We start from the raw sequence: 14,808 nt of genomic DNA on the forward strand, positions 1-14,808 counted from the left end.
TATATCTTGTCTAGTTTGTGTTTTTGTTGTGCCGTCAAGTTGAATCAAGCGTGTGTACATGTATAAAATGGAGCGTGCACGTTCCCTAGGGCCTGCATAGCAGACGTCGTCACCCTGTGGGAGGAGCTGGAGAAGAGGAGCGACGAGGGTCTCCTGCAAGGAGCGGTGTCCAAGTTCAAGATCCATCCTCTGAAAGCCACTCAGGTCTGTCACATAGAGCACCTGGAAAGGCTCGTCAGCATACACACCAGCAAGAGGCTCTCGGACAGGTGGGGTGCAAAAGACACACACGGAGATCAATGCACGTTTAAAATGTTCAGTGTTTGATTCATTTTTATGCTCAACTGCAGCTCCGACCAATCAAATTCCCTCCTGTCAGAAGGGGTGCCAGCAGTCAAAGAGCTGCACAAGCTGGAGTTTGAGTGAGTAACTTGGAAATATGATTCTGTGATGTAACTGGAACAGGATCGGAGAAAAATAGCGAAAGCAATACAAATAAAAATCGTATTGATGGTAACAGTCGCTCTTCTTTAAAGGCTTGGCCCAGAAAACAGTCCCTTGGCTCTTCCCAAACTGTGGGACCTTCTCCCCGGACTCCATAACCTGCAGCACTTGGAGTAAGTACACATAGCCCTCCATTTCAAGTCGTCTCCTCACACAAAAACACTCTTCTAACGATCCCTTCGTCAAACGTCCCACAGCGTGGAAAACAGTAAGATCGGAGACAAAGGAGCAGAGAAACTGGCAAATGCGTTAGTCTCTCTTCGCTCACTGGAAGTACTGAAGTGAGTTCATGTCTATCCCTTTCCTTCTTCCTCTTCCCCATTTTCTTAAGCTAAACAAGCTCGTTGTTTTCAGTTTGTCCGAGAACTGCATAGGCGACCAGGGTGTGAAGAAGCTAGCCCTCTCCTTGAAGGACCTGCCCAAGCTGCACTGTCTAAGGTCTGGACTGTGCATCATGCATATTAACGAGTGCCTACACAAACATCTATAAATGGCATCTTGTTTTTGAACCACAAAATTTCACTTCCATCTTTGTGGTCTCCAGTCTGTACAGTAACGTGATTTCCGACGAAGGGGCAGAGAGTTTAGCAGCTGTGCTCCCACACATGGCTTCGCTTACAGACCTCGAGTAAGTTTTCCGTCCCTTTTCTGACGTCAGAAATGTTAACCAACGCACAGGACAACTTATGGAAGTTTTGCTATGTGTGAAATGCAAAGCATAGAGAGCTGTATGGGCAGCTTATATTTTTAGATTGTTTGTTTGATGAATAAAGAAGGAACTGAATCCAGTGATTTCTCCACTCTGACTGAATGTAATTTGCGTCTGAAGCACTTGCATTCAGTTTTGAAAAATAAATCAMATTATTTTCAGATATTATGCAAATAAAAAAATCAGAAAAGCAGCAACAGTGATCTTTCCCTGTTAATTATTTAATTAGTGAGACAATTTATGCTTTGGCCGACACACAGAACGGTAAATTTGATTGAGATTGTGCTRTTTTTCTAAGAAGAATGGCTAAAAACGTAATCTGTATTTCAATATCTCAGGGGCAGCAAATATGCCCCTGCAAAGTTATGATTTGGTGAGGCTGAATAAAATGCATGCCACACTTTTCAGATTTTTGTGTTGTAAAAAAAACTTGAAAACAATTCTTTGCCATTCTTCCTTCACTTCAAGAGTTTGGACAACTTTTTATTTGCTTATCCCGTAGAACAGCAACAAGTGAAAATGACGTTTGAGCATGTGAACAACTTTTACCTGAAAAATTTCAAGAAGCATCGCGTGTAAAAACAAAAAAAAGRATTTTTGCATAGGTSAAATGTTCCCTGTTGATTAACAAGCTTTGTGTTCCCCTGTTTGTTCTCATTTGACAGCATTAAATATAACAAGATGACGGATATTGGAGCACAAAGCTTGGGAGCCAGTTTGAGAAAGTGCTCTAAAGTTAAGACTTTGAGGTGAGTCACGTTACTAAACATCACAAGTTTTTTTTTTTTTATTGTTTTTTTTTTTTCATGCCCTTAACTCGGTTTGTCTGATCTCATCCCAGGATGTGGAACCAGTGCATACCATATGGAGTTTTTGAGAGACTTAAGCAGCAGGACAGCCGCATCCTCTGGCAATAATATGGTCCTTTAAAAAAAAAAAAAAAGTTCTACCTTGCACTGAATTAATCTGTCCTACGTATTCATCTGAACACTACCCTTTAAGTGTTCTAAAGCCTTCAAATTATGACATTAAGAGCGTGTGAAGATTTGCACTACAATAATTAGCTGCTGTTCAGCTCTTCAGGTAAAGATTCTAGCTATTCTTTAAAGGAGGATTAATACTTCCACACTCAGGATCGCCTGTGTGGAATGCTTTATATAAACCTTGCACAATTTTATATCATCTACATGGAAAAGCTGTTGKTTTTTTTTTTTGTTTACAATCATCAATGTAMATTTTTGTGTGTGTTTTTTATGTGTTTGTTTTTCTGGTTGTGAGCTACAGCTCATAACCTGGTTACTTTCATACATATACGTCTTTTAATTGTGGTGTCACATGTTTATTTTTTTTACTAAATGCTTGAGGTTATTTAAAACCTCCCTTTTACACTTCCTCTCCTACGAGTTTCTGTTCCCTATTTGTACACACACTGACCTTTCAGACGGGAGTGTTGCCTGCAGCTCTGTGTGTTTTTACACGGTCTCTCATTGAAGGACAACGTCTGTCGCATTAGCAGTTGAACACAGTTGTGTTTGGATGAAATGTTACAAATGTGGAGCGAAATCCCAATGTTGGCCTGTGTGAATGGTGCTAACATCTCCCGGAATGACACTCCAACTACAGCACAAATCTAATAAATGGATTTGAAAACTGGAGCAAGTTGTGCTTTAATTTTTACACATGTAAACACACACATATCTATATTTTTTTTTCTCATCCAACTCAAGCTATTGTACACATTTATTCCCTCTCGGTACATAAAGGAACTTCTCATTAGGGACGTTCCTTTATGTACATCAGGGGAGCGTATTTCTGCTGCTCTCTGGCGCGCTCTTGTGGCTAAAATATGACATGACAACAGAAGCATGTACATTTCTGGCTAGAAGTATGCTTCTGGTATAATTCTGGCTGGCTGTTTGACTTATCTTTTTGGCAAAGTTGTTAGAGTTCATTTAAAATGACTGACTTATTTGCACAAACTCGGCTTTGAAGCACCGTTTTGGGTTATTCCATTATTGTTCTGTTATTGGAACACTCAAGTTATTTCTAAGTTTCAACAAGTTTCAAACTTGTTGAAGGTCCAGCTTTGGACCTTCATGAATAACCTCAAATATTCAACCTCTTTATGAACTGGAAACTAGGAGAGAGCAAACAACAAAAGAAAAAGTACCTGAATCAGAATGTGCAAGTTTAAACTTGACTGAAATTTGCTGCCATGCACATGAACAGTCCAAATGTCTTCTGGAGGATATTTATGTTGTCAGTGTATTTGGATGTGTCAAGACGAGTCTTACAATACAGCACAGCGCTAGGTGTTAAACATTTAGCTGGTTGCATCATGCCGAGGTGTTTGATGAGCTGCTATTGGTTCTGGTGAATTGCACAAAACAGATGGAGTAAAGAAAACAGACACTTGAGCTTCACCACAAATCAGCAGATAGATTGTACAAACTTGGACATTGGTGCTCAAACAGGATGATGGTCCAAAACCTTCTGGGGACATTTTGGACGATGCTGAAAATCTGGGTGTTTCTATTGTAGGAGCATTTTCGAATAAGCATTCTATCCTACAAAATTACAAAAGAAAAATCTTTAAAAGTGGGTGTTGGTGTAAGAGAGAGGGTATTGTTCATTAGGGCAAAATTTCTTTAACACGTAATCAGAAAATAAAACCTACAATCTGCTCGATAGGAAATGTTCATAACCACCGAAGTAAAGGCAATGTGAATCGTTATGGGTGTTTCTACCGCTCAAGAGAGAAAACACAATGCAATCATTTGCAAATCATTTTTATTTCAGAGTGAAGCGTGGCTGTATCCAACCATATGACAACAGTATAGCACATACTTAGGAGTCAAGTCATATATAAAGTTCTTGTTTGTTTACGGGGTCTGATAAACGGCGCTGCACTGTAATGCTGATGATTACAGGCTACGGGTGTTTTGAAACGGAACATTATTTGCTCCGACACTCCACTACACCAGTGCCTGTGAGTCCCCGATGTAGTCGTTGGATTTGTATCAGCGATGCTGCGAACGGCATCAGGTAGATTTTACAATCAAAGCTAGACAAGGAGCATCTCCTTTGACTTCAGTGAAGTTGGCATTGATTCAAACCGATCTTGTACTTTGTACAATTTTTAATCATTCAAACTAAACCAATCACATTTTCTACAATTGCCCAAAAAAACGGCTATAAAAAAACATTTCTTTTCGTGGGCAGTACCAGTGAGTTCACCATCAGGTGCTGGTTGTTTTATTTTGATTTTAACATTTGCTTGCTTTAATCTGGCCAAATCTTGTACAAACTTAGATTACATTAATGAAAAGTAATTTCCTGAGTTCTAGTTGTGAGCAATAAAACCGAGAGGCCGTTTTAAATTTGGTCAGAAAGTAATAAAACAAAAAAAACAAAAAATACTCATGGTAACACTGGGTTACAAATTGAAAGATTTCATATTTACATATTGCTTTTCGGCTGTGTGAATCCAAACTGGTCACGGGAACCTGGCTTCAACGGTCCAACACTGGTTTGAGTCTAACAAAGCTTTAGAAAAAACAGTCTTGCATTAGGGTGGAATTACTTCTATCTCAGTTTGAGAGTGGTCAGGCTATACACGGTTAGGTCACCAGAAGTTTAGGTTGCCGTGCCAGCAGACCAGGCAGTGTCATTGAAATTAGAATCAGGGCAGTCTGACGGACTGACGGTAAGCTGGCAGAAAAGAGATCTGGATTAAAACTTCGGAGTGAAACATGCAGGTGCAACACAACGACGACCGTACGTTGTCAGGTTGATAGACGTTCTGTATATTCTGCAAATCAGCATTACCGGGAGAAAAATACAGTTTTCTTTTTATTATCAAAGTGATTAGTTTGCTAAACGCTGGGCTCACTCCTCCCTCCAGATCTGCAGCATGGATGGCACATTCAGAGATCGATTACCAACAAACAGTCTTGCAGTCGGCCCTGACAGCAGGGCATTTTCTTCACTAAATTAGGTAAATCATCTCACTACCGTCTAATTGACCACTGCGTTACTCTAGTTTTTATTATTGCTGTTGAGGATATACACTTTATGAAAGGAGTCTTAGATTTACGATCATTCAAACGAAGTAAGAACAAGGACAACGTGTTCAGTTCAATCAACTCCTGATGCAAAAATCATGCAAAGTTCAATCATCCTAAATCACCTCACTGTTGAACACAGAATAAAAATCTCCCTTGAAGGGTTTTCATTCGTAATATTAAAAAACATTTAAGCCAAAATAATTAAAACCTACTTGAACAGAACTGCAAAAATACAAAAAAACAAAACAAAAAAAAAATCATTCCTTTCTGCTTTTCAGTGAGAGAGCATAAAAAGCAAGACTTTGAAATGTTTTTGCTTTACCATCTTGAAGCTTCACAGCATATCTCTAGTAAAACAAGTATTGTCAGTGCACCCATAGGTGCTAACTTTACTCCTGAGACAGTGCCTGTCCCTGATGATGCTGGAATACAGTGTGAGGAAGCTCAAAATAACCCATTCTGACTCAGTCAACCAGTAGTAGCAGCAGCAGCAGCAGTGGGGTCTGGCGTGCTTTAGAGTGATTATATTCTAACCGTGCCCATGATGGAACAGTTCTCAAATGTTTCATTGTGTAGAGTATGACGCTGAAATGGACGTGACCTTTTTTTTGTTGTTGTCGTTTTTATTTTCCCCGATTCATTTTGAAGACTGTTCAAAGAACAACCGGATCCAAAGGAAGCCTGGAAAGTTTCTGGGAGTGCATGTCAGGCTGCTGGATCTCCATGCAAGTCATCAGAACCGTACTCTTTCGAAAAGGAAGTAGCTTTTTGTTTTTTTACTGGAACCCAGCCGCAGGTGCTGGACCTCAACAGAGTCCCGGAAGAGCCCTGAATCTCTGCAAAAGGCTACCTTCCTTTGAGCCGAGACGACCTGAGGGGTGTGTGAAAAGGTCAGCTTTTAAAAAGTCCACTGAGTAAAACAAAAAATATTAATTCTGATTATGTGTATTTCGTTTTTGGTTTAGAAACTTACTTTTTCAATAAGACATCTCTGTAGGAGGCAGCCTCCACTAGCATCCACTGGGAGGCCCGCTTCCCCATATCTTTGCTTCCTCGGTCACACCGCGTCATTCCAGGTATCCCTCAAACACGTCCAGCTCCGGGTCCGTGTCATAAGGTACGGAGGCCGGGTCGGACAGCACCCCAAGGTCCACCAGCGCCTGGTCCATGTCCTCGGGCAGGAACACTATCCCCACATTTAGGACAATGTACTCCATCAGAAAAGCATAGTAGAGTATGAGGACGTTCACAAAAAACAGGCCCAAATAAAACATATATGGGAGCTCGTCCAAAAGCAATTCCACCGAATCTAGCTGGGCATAAACCGAGCGGGTCATAGAAAACACAGACAGCCGCGGTCTGGTGTGAGCAGGGCTTGATTCGGGCTCGGTCGGCGGCGGCTATCGTGGACTATCGGTCTGAGTTAATGGGACAGGCGCATCCATTTCGGCTCGGCCCGACTTGCAGTGGCAACCGAGGACGCTTTGCGGTTTGCAGCTGTTTATCTGTACGGGCCTAAAGAAAATAAGAAAAAAGCGGGCAAAGTGAACGGCGATACGCTCATTGCTAATAATAACTCAAGGACGGTGTTCAAATGTCGTTCTAGCTTGCTCGACGCATTCTCCACATTGGTTTCCTGGGGGTTGCCGAATTCACGCCATGCCAGCTGGCCACAGCTAAAAACAGTTGCRTCCAAGGTTAGCCAAAACAAACTCGAACATTTGTACTTATGATGGTCTTGGTGTACTCCTGGGCAACGAGAAAAAGGAACGGATAATCAAAAACAGCTCACTTTCACGATGTTCCCAAAGCTAAATGTCCCAGAACGTTTATGCCAACTAGATCAAAACACTGACTACCACGAAGCGAAGTCGAAGCCCTTGACGTTTGATTGGCTCGCTAATTGGTTGCCTTTACAGTGATTGGTTAATAGAGATGTCAATCAGTGCAGAAGGTCGAAATGAAGAAAAATCGTCGCGTGAAATAAGCGTCACGACCAACAGGAGGACTTGTAGTTCCTTCCAGAAAGACACCGCATTGGCCCGTGGAAACGACACGTGAACGAGTTTGCCTCGGAAACCAACACAAGTTTGACTGAACTGTGTTTTATGTGAGAAACAGTGCTTTTGTACTTTAATACAAAAATGGGGAAAACATTAGAATAATTTACATTATACAAATTTATTAGAATTGTTGGAACACTTGTATACTATTACTATTCTTATCCTCATTCTTTTTAAATTTTAAGTAAATACGTACATATTCACATGTAAATTCAGGCACACTTATTTTTACTTTTGTTTTGTACAAAAATGAACGTAAACTTTTGTATTTTGCTCGGATTTCAGCCATACTTTAATTGGTTTCCAAGGCGACCTGCCACGCACAATATGACAGACGCTCCGATTCGTCGATGAGAACACCAACTCCCAGAATACCCCACATTGTAAACCCATTACGCAGCGCCCCTCTCGGCGCTGCCTTCTCCGCCCATCTCCCTGTTTGCTAAGGAGGTATCCGTACAGGGGAAAGTCGGTGCTATGGGTAAACGCAGTCCCTAACATTCGCAAATTAGCGTAACTACCAGGACAGCAGCTCTATTAAAAACCGCAACCATGTTCGGCCGGTCACGCAGTTGGGTTGGAGGACAGAGTAAAACGAAAAACATCCACTCCTTGGACCATTTGAAGTGAGTAGATAACGTAACGTAGGCTAACGCTAGCTCAGAGTCACAGCTTTGGAATAACATTAATATTGCTTTATTCATCAGCTGTTTGAGTAACAGAGGTACCGTTAACAGTTCTGCATCGAGTCGGATAACAGTAAAGCTAGCTGTGACTGCTTTATCGTTCGTGTAATAAAATTGTGAAATAAAATGCTAGCTAGCATGTCGTTAACCTTATCTGATGCTTGTGGTTGTAGTCAATAAACCAGTTTAACACAATTTTAGACTATAGCAAAACATACACCTGCAGACCTATGACGTCCGAACAGGTGATGTTGAGAATCAGTCCACGGAACAGATTGACCTGGCAGGAGAGTGCAGCAAATGACTGGGGTTACCAGTGTGTGTTCTGAACAGGTGTGCTAAACTTCACATCATAGTTTTTTCAACAGGTGCCTCAAATTTGGAGGAAGATTGGATGTTGTTTGAGGCTGGACGCAACCAGGAGTTTAATATGAGTGCTGTTAGGGTTCCGTTGGAGGCCATAAATATTACGTTTTACTGAAGCATAATATTCAATGAACAAATTAATCTCCTTCCAGTAAAGGAAGTGTATGTTAAAATGATTTATTAGTCATTTTTCTCATAGGTATCTTGGCATTCCCGACAGACTGTGCTTTTCTATTTTATGGAGCATTGTACCCTGAGAAGATAACGGTGTTTACCAAAAAAATATGTAGCATATTCAAATCTCTTATAAATTATTAAAAGTTTCAAATTGTCCAGCTGCTGTTAAATTAATATTGTGTGATCAATATATTGATCATTTAAGTTATGTTTATCTAGCACCATTATCAGACTCGGCATTGACACTTGAAGCAGAAATATAGACTACGATTAGTAGTAATGTTCAAGTTGTTTTTTACCTTATTAACTGTACTTTATTAACAGTGTAATCTTAATAGTAGCACTATAGATAGGGATATGGTGATTACCCATATTTTTGTTGACCAGTACTGGTCAAATTTGTTGTTGTTGTTGTTGTTTTTAAGTGACTGCAAACTCTAACCGGCTGGTTGTGCACAGCAACAGGTGAGGGAGGGACAGTGTTGCTTTAGTGTAGCGCCAAACTCTGTTTACTTTGGTGCGTTTCTGCTGAAATTTCACCGAAAGGACTTAAAAACGTATTTATTCTTTGCTTCTGTGATTTGTTCACATCTCTCTGTCAGATACATGTACCATATTCTCACCAAAAACACGACCGTAACGGATCACAACCGAAACCTGCTCGTCGAGACCATCCGCTCCATCACAGAGATCCTCATTTGGGGGGATCAGAATGACAGCTCTGTGTTTGAGTAAGTCCTGGACAACGAAGCCCTTTTTTTTTTTATCTCTGTTGAATATTCTGTTATGAATCATTTTTGCTGAATAGCATTGTTTTGAAGGTCTTTTGTGGCGCTTCTTAACTTCAGACGGTGAAAAAAAATTTGTAAATTTGAGCCTTTCTAATCCAAATAGAGCCATTATGATAGAGTTCAAGGAAAAAAAGCCTAACCTCAACCGTTTTAAAAACCCGACTTGTGAATTATGTCAGTGATTTATTGGCAGCTAATGTTGCTGCACCGAAAGCCTGTTGTGTTAACAAGAACAGGCTTTCAGACAAGGACAGCCTAAAGAGCTACTTAGGTTGTTGCAAGGTTATGTAGTTGAAAGCAGAAGTTTACACACACAACAAAGAAATCTTTTTTTCTTAGTTTCTGAAGTTAAATCACACCAAGCTTCTTTTATTTTAAGCTACTTAGAAATAATTTTCGTAACTCTGTTCGCTAAATACCACAATACGGTAATATGTTACTTTGTTTGCCAAAGCGAACCCTTTTTTTCCCTCCAAATACAACAATGGTCTTTATGCCCGATCGGTTCCACTTTAGTGGAGCTGCCAGAATGCTTCGACAGTCTTATTCTTTTGACTGACAACTTGTAGTCAGAAACACAAGTTACTTTGCTTCCCTTCTCTCATTTATGTGAGCAGCTTTTTCTTGGAGAAGAACATGTTTGTCTTCTTCTTGAACATCCTGCGTCAGAAGTCTGGTCGCTACGTCTGTGTCCAGCTGCTTCAGACCCTCAACATACTGTTTGAAAACATCAGCCATGAGACTTCATTGTGTAAGTACCAACACTAAATACATCACACTTGCGTCGCTACTGCAGGTCTCTTGCTAAGCAACAGAGTATGAGCTGTAGGCCTGTTGATCTTCGTGGGTAGGTTTGGTGGTTTTTAGGTTTGTAAAGAGAAACTGCTGGTTATGCAACTGTTAGCTCTTAATGTATTTATTTAATTGATTTTAAGTTCTCTTCCGTGCACAGACTATCTGTTGTCGAACAACCACGTCAACTCCATCATCGTCCACAAGTTCGACTTTTCAGATGAAGAGATAATGGCTTACTATATTTCCTTCCTCAAGACTCTGTCGCTCAAGCTGAACAACCACACTGTGCACTTCTTCTACAACGAGGTGAGGCCTCACTGGGGTGGGTGCATGCAAGAATACGAAGATGGACAGAACAGTGAAACGTTTTGCTTAGTCATTTCTGGCATGCCGTTTGCAATAGAGTCAAGAAGAAAGGGAGTTTGAAGAGGATTTTAATGAGGGAGAAAATATCAGAACTATATTAGTTACTGCAGTAGTTTTATACTAGTAGCTAATTTGGTGAATGCTTATTTTACCATCTCTAAACTGCAATACATTTATTGTAAAGACACATTTTTCAAATGTAGCAAGAACTTGACAACAAGCCTGTTTTCTTTCCTTTAAGACAAATCTTTCTCTAGAACTTATTTAGTAAATTTGCTTCTAATTTGCCTGTATGGATTTAATGGATGTTAACTCGAAAACATAAACTCAACACCTGAACTGTTAGTGATGATGTCACCTTTTCCACAGTACCTTTCTATTTGTGTACACTGGGGAAAGTTGTTGGTGTACTGTCGATGGCAGCCATGCTCCTGAAACCAAAACCATTTTGAAGCTTTTGTAATGTTAGTGAAAGCTACTTTGTATTATTTCTTTTCCTAAGTTTCCTTGTACTTTTTATGTTGCTTTTTGGCTTACTTTGTGTCATTCACTACCACAGTAAAATGAGTTCTTTAAAAATGCATAAATATGATTACAGAAAGTTCAGGTTTTATACATTGCTGCTGTTTTATAATTTTGCCTGTACAGCACAGTCGTGTTTTAAGTTTTCTTTTTTCCACCTCCAGGTGGCGCCATTTGACAGCTCTTTTCAGCTTGAGTCAGATAAATGAGTTAGGTCTTTGCAGCGAGATTACAAGCTGCTGGTTTGGTTTCAGGATCGGTTTGCTTCATTTGCTGAAGCCTCCGAGTGACTGCTGAAGTTTCTGCTCTAGTTGCACAGAGGCCTCAGGAAGTGAGGAACAGGAGAGTGGAGGAGTAGGCACAGACACAGAGAGATGGCATTAAGAGTCAATACTATGCTTATAGAATATAAAAACATTATAGAGGAAGTAAGATTATGTGTGTGTCCTTAATTTAAGTCATGAAATAGTGTTTGAGTTCATCTAACGCCTTAAACACCAGACGACTTTACATCAATTTCACGTTAATTTATCCACTTGCCTTTCTGTTGAAAGTATTGTCTGAGTTTCTAACAACCTTTCTAGAATATGTTCGTAGTTACATCAGTCACAGAGCTAAACTTCTTCTCTTAATAGTCAATCAAATACAAGAGAGGTCAGCATTTTTTCCCAGCTGCCTTCTTGATCTCTCTGCTGTCATGTACAGCCTGAGCGCGGCTGTGTGAAGCCTTGCTCACCGGCGCCTCCTCTCTGTCTCCCACACACAGCACACTAATGACTTTGCCCTGTACACCGAAGCCATTAAGTTTTTCAACCACCCAGAAAGCATGGTTCGCATCGCAGTTCGCACCATCACACTCAACGTCTACAAAGGTGAGTGCCGGGCTTCATGCATGCCAACACGCAGTCAGACATGTCCTCAAACGCAGAGGATTCTGGGACAGCCGACAGCCTTTCCTCTGTGCTTCCTCCTCCTTTCTGCCGTTTCTTCCTGTGCATGAGCATGAGTAGCAGGTGGCATTAATGTGTGTGTGCTCTGCTGGGTTTTTTTTAATAGAAAAGTTTTCTAATCATTTGGCAATCACAAAATCATTGCTTCCATGACCTACTTGTTAGTTCTGAGAAAGAAAAAACAACTTCTCTGCTCCTGTGAATCTGATGAAATGCTGAACATTGCACTACAGGTCATTTAAATGGACACAGTGCAGCTCAGCATCAGCTTTGCTCAAGAGCTTTCCAGGAACTTCCTGCAATGTGACATCCTTCAACTTTATGTGTTTCTCTGAGCTCCTCAGGGGACTGGCCTGCCGTTTATCATTCTGTAGAGCAAAACCTTTTCCTGTCATGCTCAGCTTCCTGTTTACTCCAGATGAAGTTTGTGCAACAGCGTTTGTTTGAATTACTGTCATGGGATACGTTTGTTGGATGTGACACTTTGTACCCTGCCACTTTTTCTTCTCGCATCATCCATGACATTTTGACTCTGCAACTTTCAACACTTAGTCCGAGCAACTCGCTCTCTTCCTTCAGATAATCGGAAGTAATATTTCATGTAACTTTGTAGTCTGTTGAATTTATTGCTTGTCTGGTTAAAAGCTATGATATGATAAGGAATCTCTCAAGTGGAAGAATCAATTTTTTGCAACTCCGCTGCAGTATTTTTGGTTGACATGGCATCACGCCAAGACTAAGTCTAGCAAGTCAAAGAGAAGCCATAAAATTCTTAGCCTCGCCCTACTCTGTAAATGGACAAAATAAGAATGAAGACAATTACGTCTTTGTGCTGTAGTTAACTGTAGCTAATTGACGCTTCCTATTGATTCCTTGTCCACGCACTGCAACAACTGACCACCTGGAAAAACAAGTTTGTCACCAACCTCATTACAACAGCATAAAATGCAATTTATTAGGAGTTTATGTGATAGACGAATACATGCGTTGAATGGAACAATGCATGGTTTTCTACAACCGAAAAGTGTGGCATGTGATTGTAGTCATCAACTTCACTATGAAACTCCTAAATAAAGTGTGCTGCTGCCAATTATTATCAGAAGTTGCCTGATTCTTAAGCAAAGCCAATCTGTGTGCAATTAAATCTGTACAACTCATGTAGGAGAAGACTTTCACAGGAAAACAATTGTTGTTTACTCCTTTTGCCTTTTAGGGAACTGTGACAAATACTTTTCTTCAGCAAGGCCAGGAAAGTTGGTCAAAGTAGATGCAGGACAAGCCTGAAGAAACTCTGTTTAGAGGCTGGGGGAAAAAAACAAAACATGTTTTGGAGACTTGATAAGTTTACTGCCCTGCAGGACAACAATTGGTAACGTACAGCCAGAATTACAGGGAAGCTATTTAAATCAAATCATTTGTGTTTTTGAATGGTCAGGTAAGTCGGAGTCCAGACTATTTTATCTACTCCACAGTGAAGCTCCACTTTACGTTTGTCTATCACATAAACACCCAGTAAAATACATTGAAGTTTGTTGTAATGAGAGGTGGAACATGGTGGTACTCTAGCTGACTGAGGTTTAATTGGTGAAATATTAGTAAAACAAAAAAAACAACAGATTGAAAGAAGGTTTAACAGCTGGTATTAAAAATGAATACTACCTTTCCAAGTGTGGCGTTGTTTGCAGTTTGTCAGAATGACTGTGGGATCACTTCCCTGCCTCCACCCGTCCACAGCCGCCCCTTTACTCACATTAACCCTGTGTCTGTTTCCCCCCTCTCCAATCACTCCTGCTCTTCCTCTCCTTGTCTCTCCTCCTCTTTCTTCTACGCGTCCCATCTGCCTAACTGCAGTGTCATGTAAGTTGGTTCCATTCATTCAGTCTTTTTTAGAACTGGGCACCAGCACCTACCTGAGCTGATTTAGCACGGTTAATCCTACTCTGCTGCAAACGCAGCAGGTCTACAATAAAAATTAAACTTGTTCTTAGTGGAAATCTGTACATGGAATATCCTTTTTCTATTTTTTTTTACAGCTAAATCAGCTCTAGGTGCTCTTACCAAGTCCTGCTTCTTCTTAATGGTGTATTTGTTTCTAATAAGTGGGTAGATTTGCCTAGAAATCATTATTCATGTATCACTCACCTGCATACATGCAGAAAATCCTGCATGCCACTTTAATTGTTCTTCTTGGCCTAATTTGCTCAAAAACCTGAAATATTCTAGAGGGTCGCTTATCTTAAGGGTGGTGGATGTTGGAGCTTTAAAAAATATTTTTCCATTTGGATTTCAGATGGTTCAGAGAACTTTACAAAACGTTAATGTTTAATTTTTCAGAGTTACTCAAGTCGGCCAAGGAGAAAGTGACGTTTTCTCGTTCCATAAACCGTCTAGGCATACAAGGTTTTGTACCTGGGATGCACAGTGTTCATGAACATGGTGTCATCCAATAAACTCTTAAAAATAATGACGATAGCTAACATGTGCAGATAAGTTTAAATTTGTCCCGGTTATGGCTAATGTTAGGTTTGTGGGAGGGTTCACTGTCAAAGTGGGATTTAGTTGGCTGTAGGAATGGGCTGATGTGAGATTTATTATGAAGTGTAAATACCACAAATCGTAGTACCGATGTTAAAGATAAAAAAAAAAATACATTATATGTTATTGTTGATTTCATTCAAAGCAAACAAATATTATGCTAAAATACCATGTTTTTTATTAGTTCTGTATTATTTTGATGCATAGACTTGAGCAAAATTACAGACCAAATATTTGCCAAATTCAAGAAAAGTTTGCAATCCTCATCCCTTTTTAT

At 40.3% G+C, this 14,808-nt stretch overlaps 3 protein-coding genes across 10 annotated transcripts in view; 2 read left to right on the forward strand and 1 right to left on the reverse strand.

Moving 5' to 3' along the window:
* The window catches only part of ciita (class II, major histocompatibility complex, transactivator), a 24,035-nt gene extending 21,167 nt beyond the window's left edge, over positions 1-2,868 (forward strand). Inside the window, exons 14-21 of the mRNA XM_008415765.2 lie at positions 90-269; positions 351-422; positions 537-617; positions 702-785; positions 859-942; positions 1,049-1,132; positions 1,879-1,962; positions 2,055-2,868. Of these exons, the coding sequence (XP_008413987.1) occupies positions 90-269; positions 351-422; positions 537-617; positions 702-785; positions 859-942; positions 1,049-1,132; positions 1,879-1,962; positions 2,055-2,130 (745 nt within the window). The 3' untranslated portion in view covers positions 2,131-2,868. The remainder of the gene's footprint in view (positions 1-89; positions 270-350; positions 423-536; positions 618-701; positions 786-858; positions 943-1,048; positions 1,133-1,878; positions 1,963-2,054) is intronic.
* A 1,118-nt stretch (positions 2,869-3,986) lies between these two features.
* On the reverse strand, positions 3,987-7,142 carry dexi (Dexi homolog (mouse)). The gene is made up of 2 exons (XM_008415747.1): positions 6,254-7,142; positions 3,987-6,151 (listed from the first exon to the last, which is right to left on the reverse strand). The coding sequence occupies exon 1, from the start codon at positions 6,615-6,617 to the stop codon at positions 6,348-6,350; it is 270 nt and encodes an 89-aa protein (XP_008413969.1). The 5' UTR covers positions 6,618-7,142; the 3' UTR covers positions 3,987-6,151; positions 6,254-6,347.
* Positions 7,143-7,273: 131 nt separating this feature from the next.
* clec16a (C-type lectin domain containing 16A) overlaps positions 7,274-14,808 on the forward strand; it is a 39,011-nt gene continuing 31,476 nt past the window's right edge. For 5 of the 8 annotated variants that reach the window (XM_008415739.2, XM_008415744.2, XM_008415745.2 and 2 more), the window contains exons 1-7: positions 7,299-7,390; positions 7,629-7,969; positions 9,175-9,303; positions 9,981-10,114; positions 10,316-10,464; positions 11,813-11,918; positions 13,848-13,853. In XM_008415739.2, the coding sequence (XP_008413961.1) occupies positions 7,896-7,969; positions 9,175-9,303; positions 9,981-10,114; positions 10,316-10,464; positions 11,813-11,918; positions 13,848-13,853 (598 nt within the window). In that variant the 5' untranslated portion in view covers positions 7,299-7,390; positions 7,629-7,895. Of the gene's footprint in view, positions 7,391-7,628; positions 7,970-9,174; positions 9,304-9,980; positions 10,115-10,315; positions 10,465-11,812; positions 11,919-13,847; positions 13,854-14,808 lie in introns of all 8 variants that reach the window. The other 3 variants (XM_008415740.2, XM_008415746.2, XM_008415743.2) reach the window with 2 other exon arrangements.

Source organism: Poecilia reticulata, linkage group LG8 (assembly GCF_000633615.1).
Source record: "Poecilia reticulata strain Guanapo linkage group LG8, Guppy_female_1.0+MT, whole genome shotgun sequence".
NCBI lineage: Eukaryota > Metazoa > Chordata > Actinopteri > Cyprinodontiformes > Poeciliidae > Poecilia > Poecilia reticulata.

Bases quoted from the DNA above. Each gene is read 5' to 3' on its own strand.
- dexi (XM_008415747.1), bottom strand. From the start codon at position 6,617: ATGACCCGCTCGGTTTATGCCCAGCTAGATTCGGTGGAATTGCTTTTG.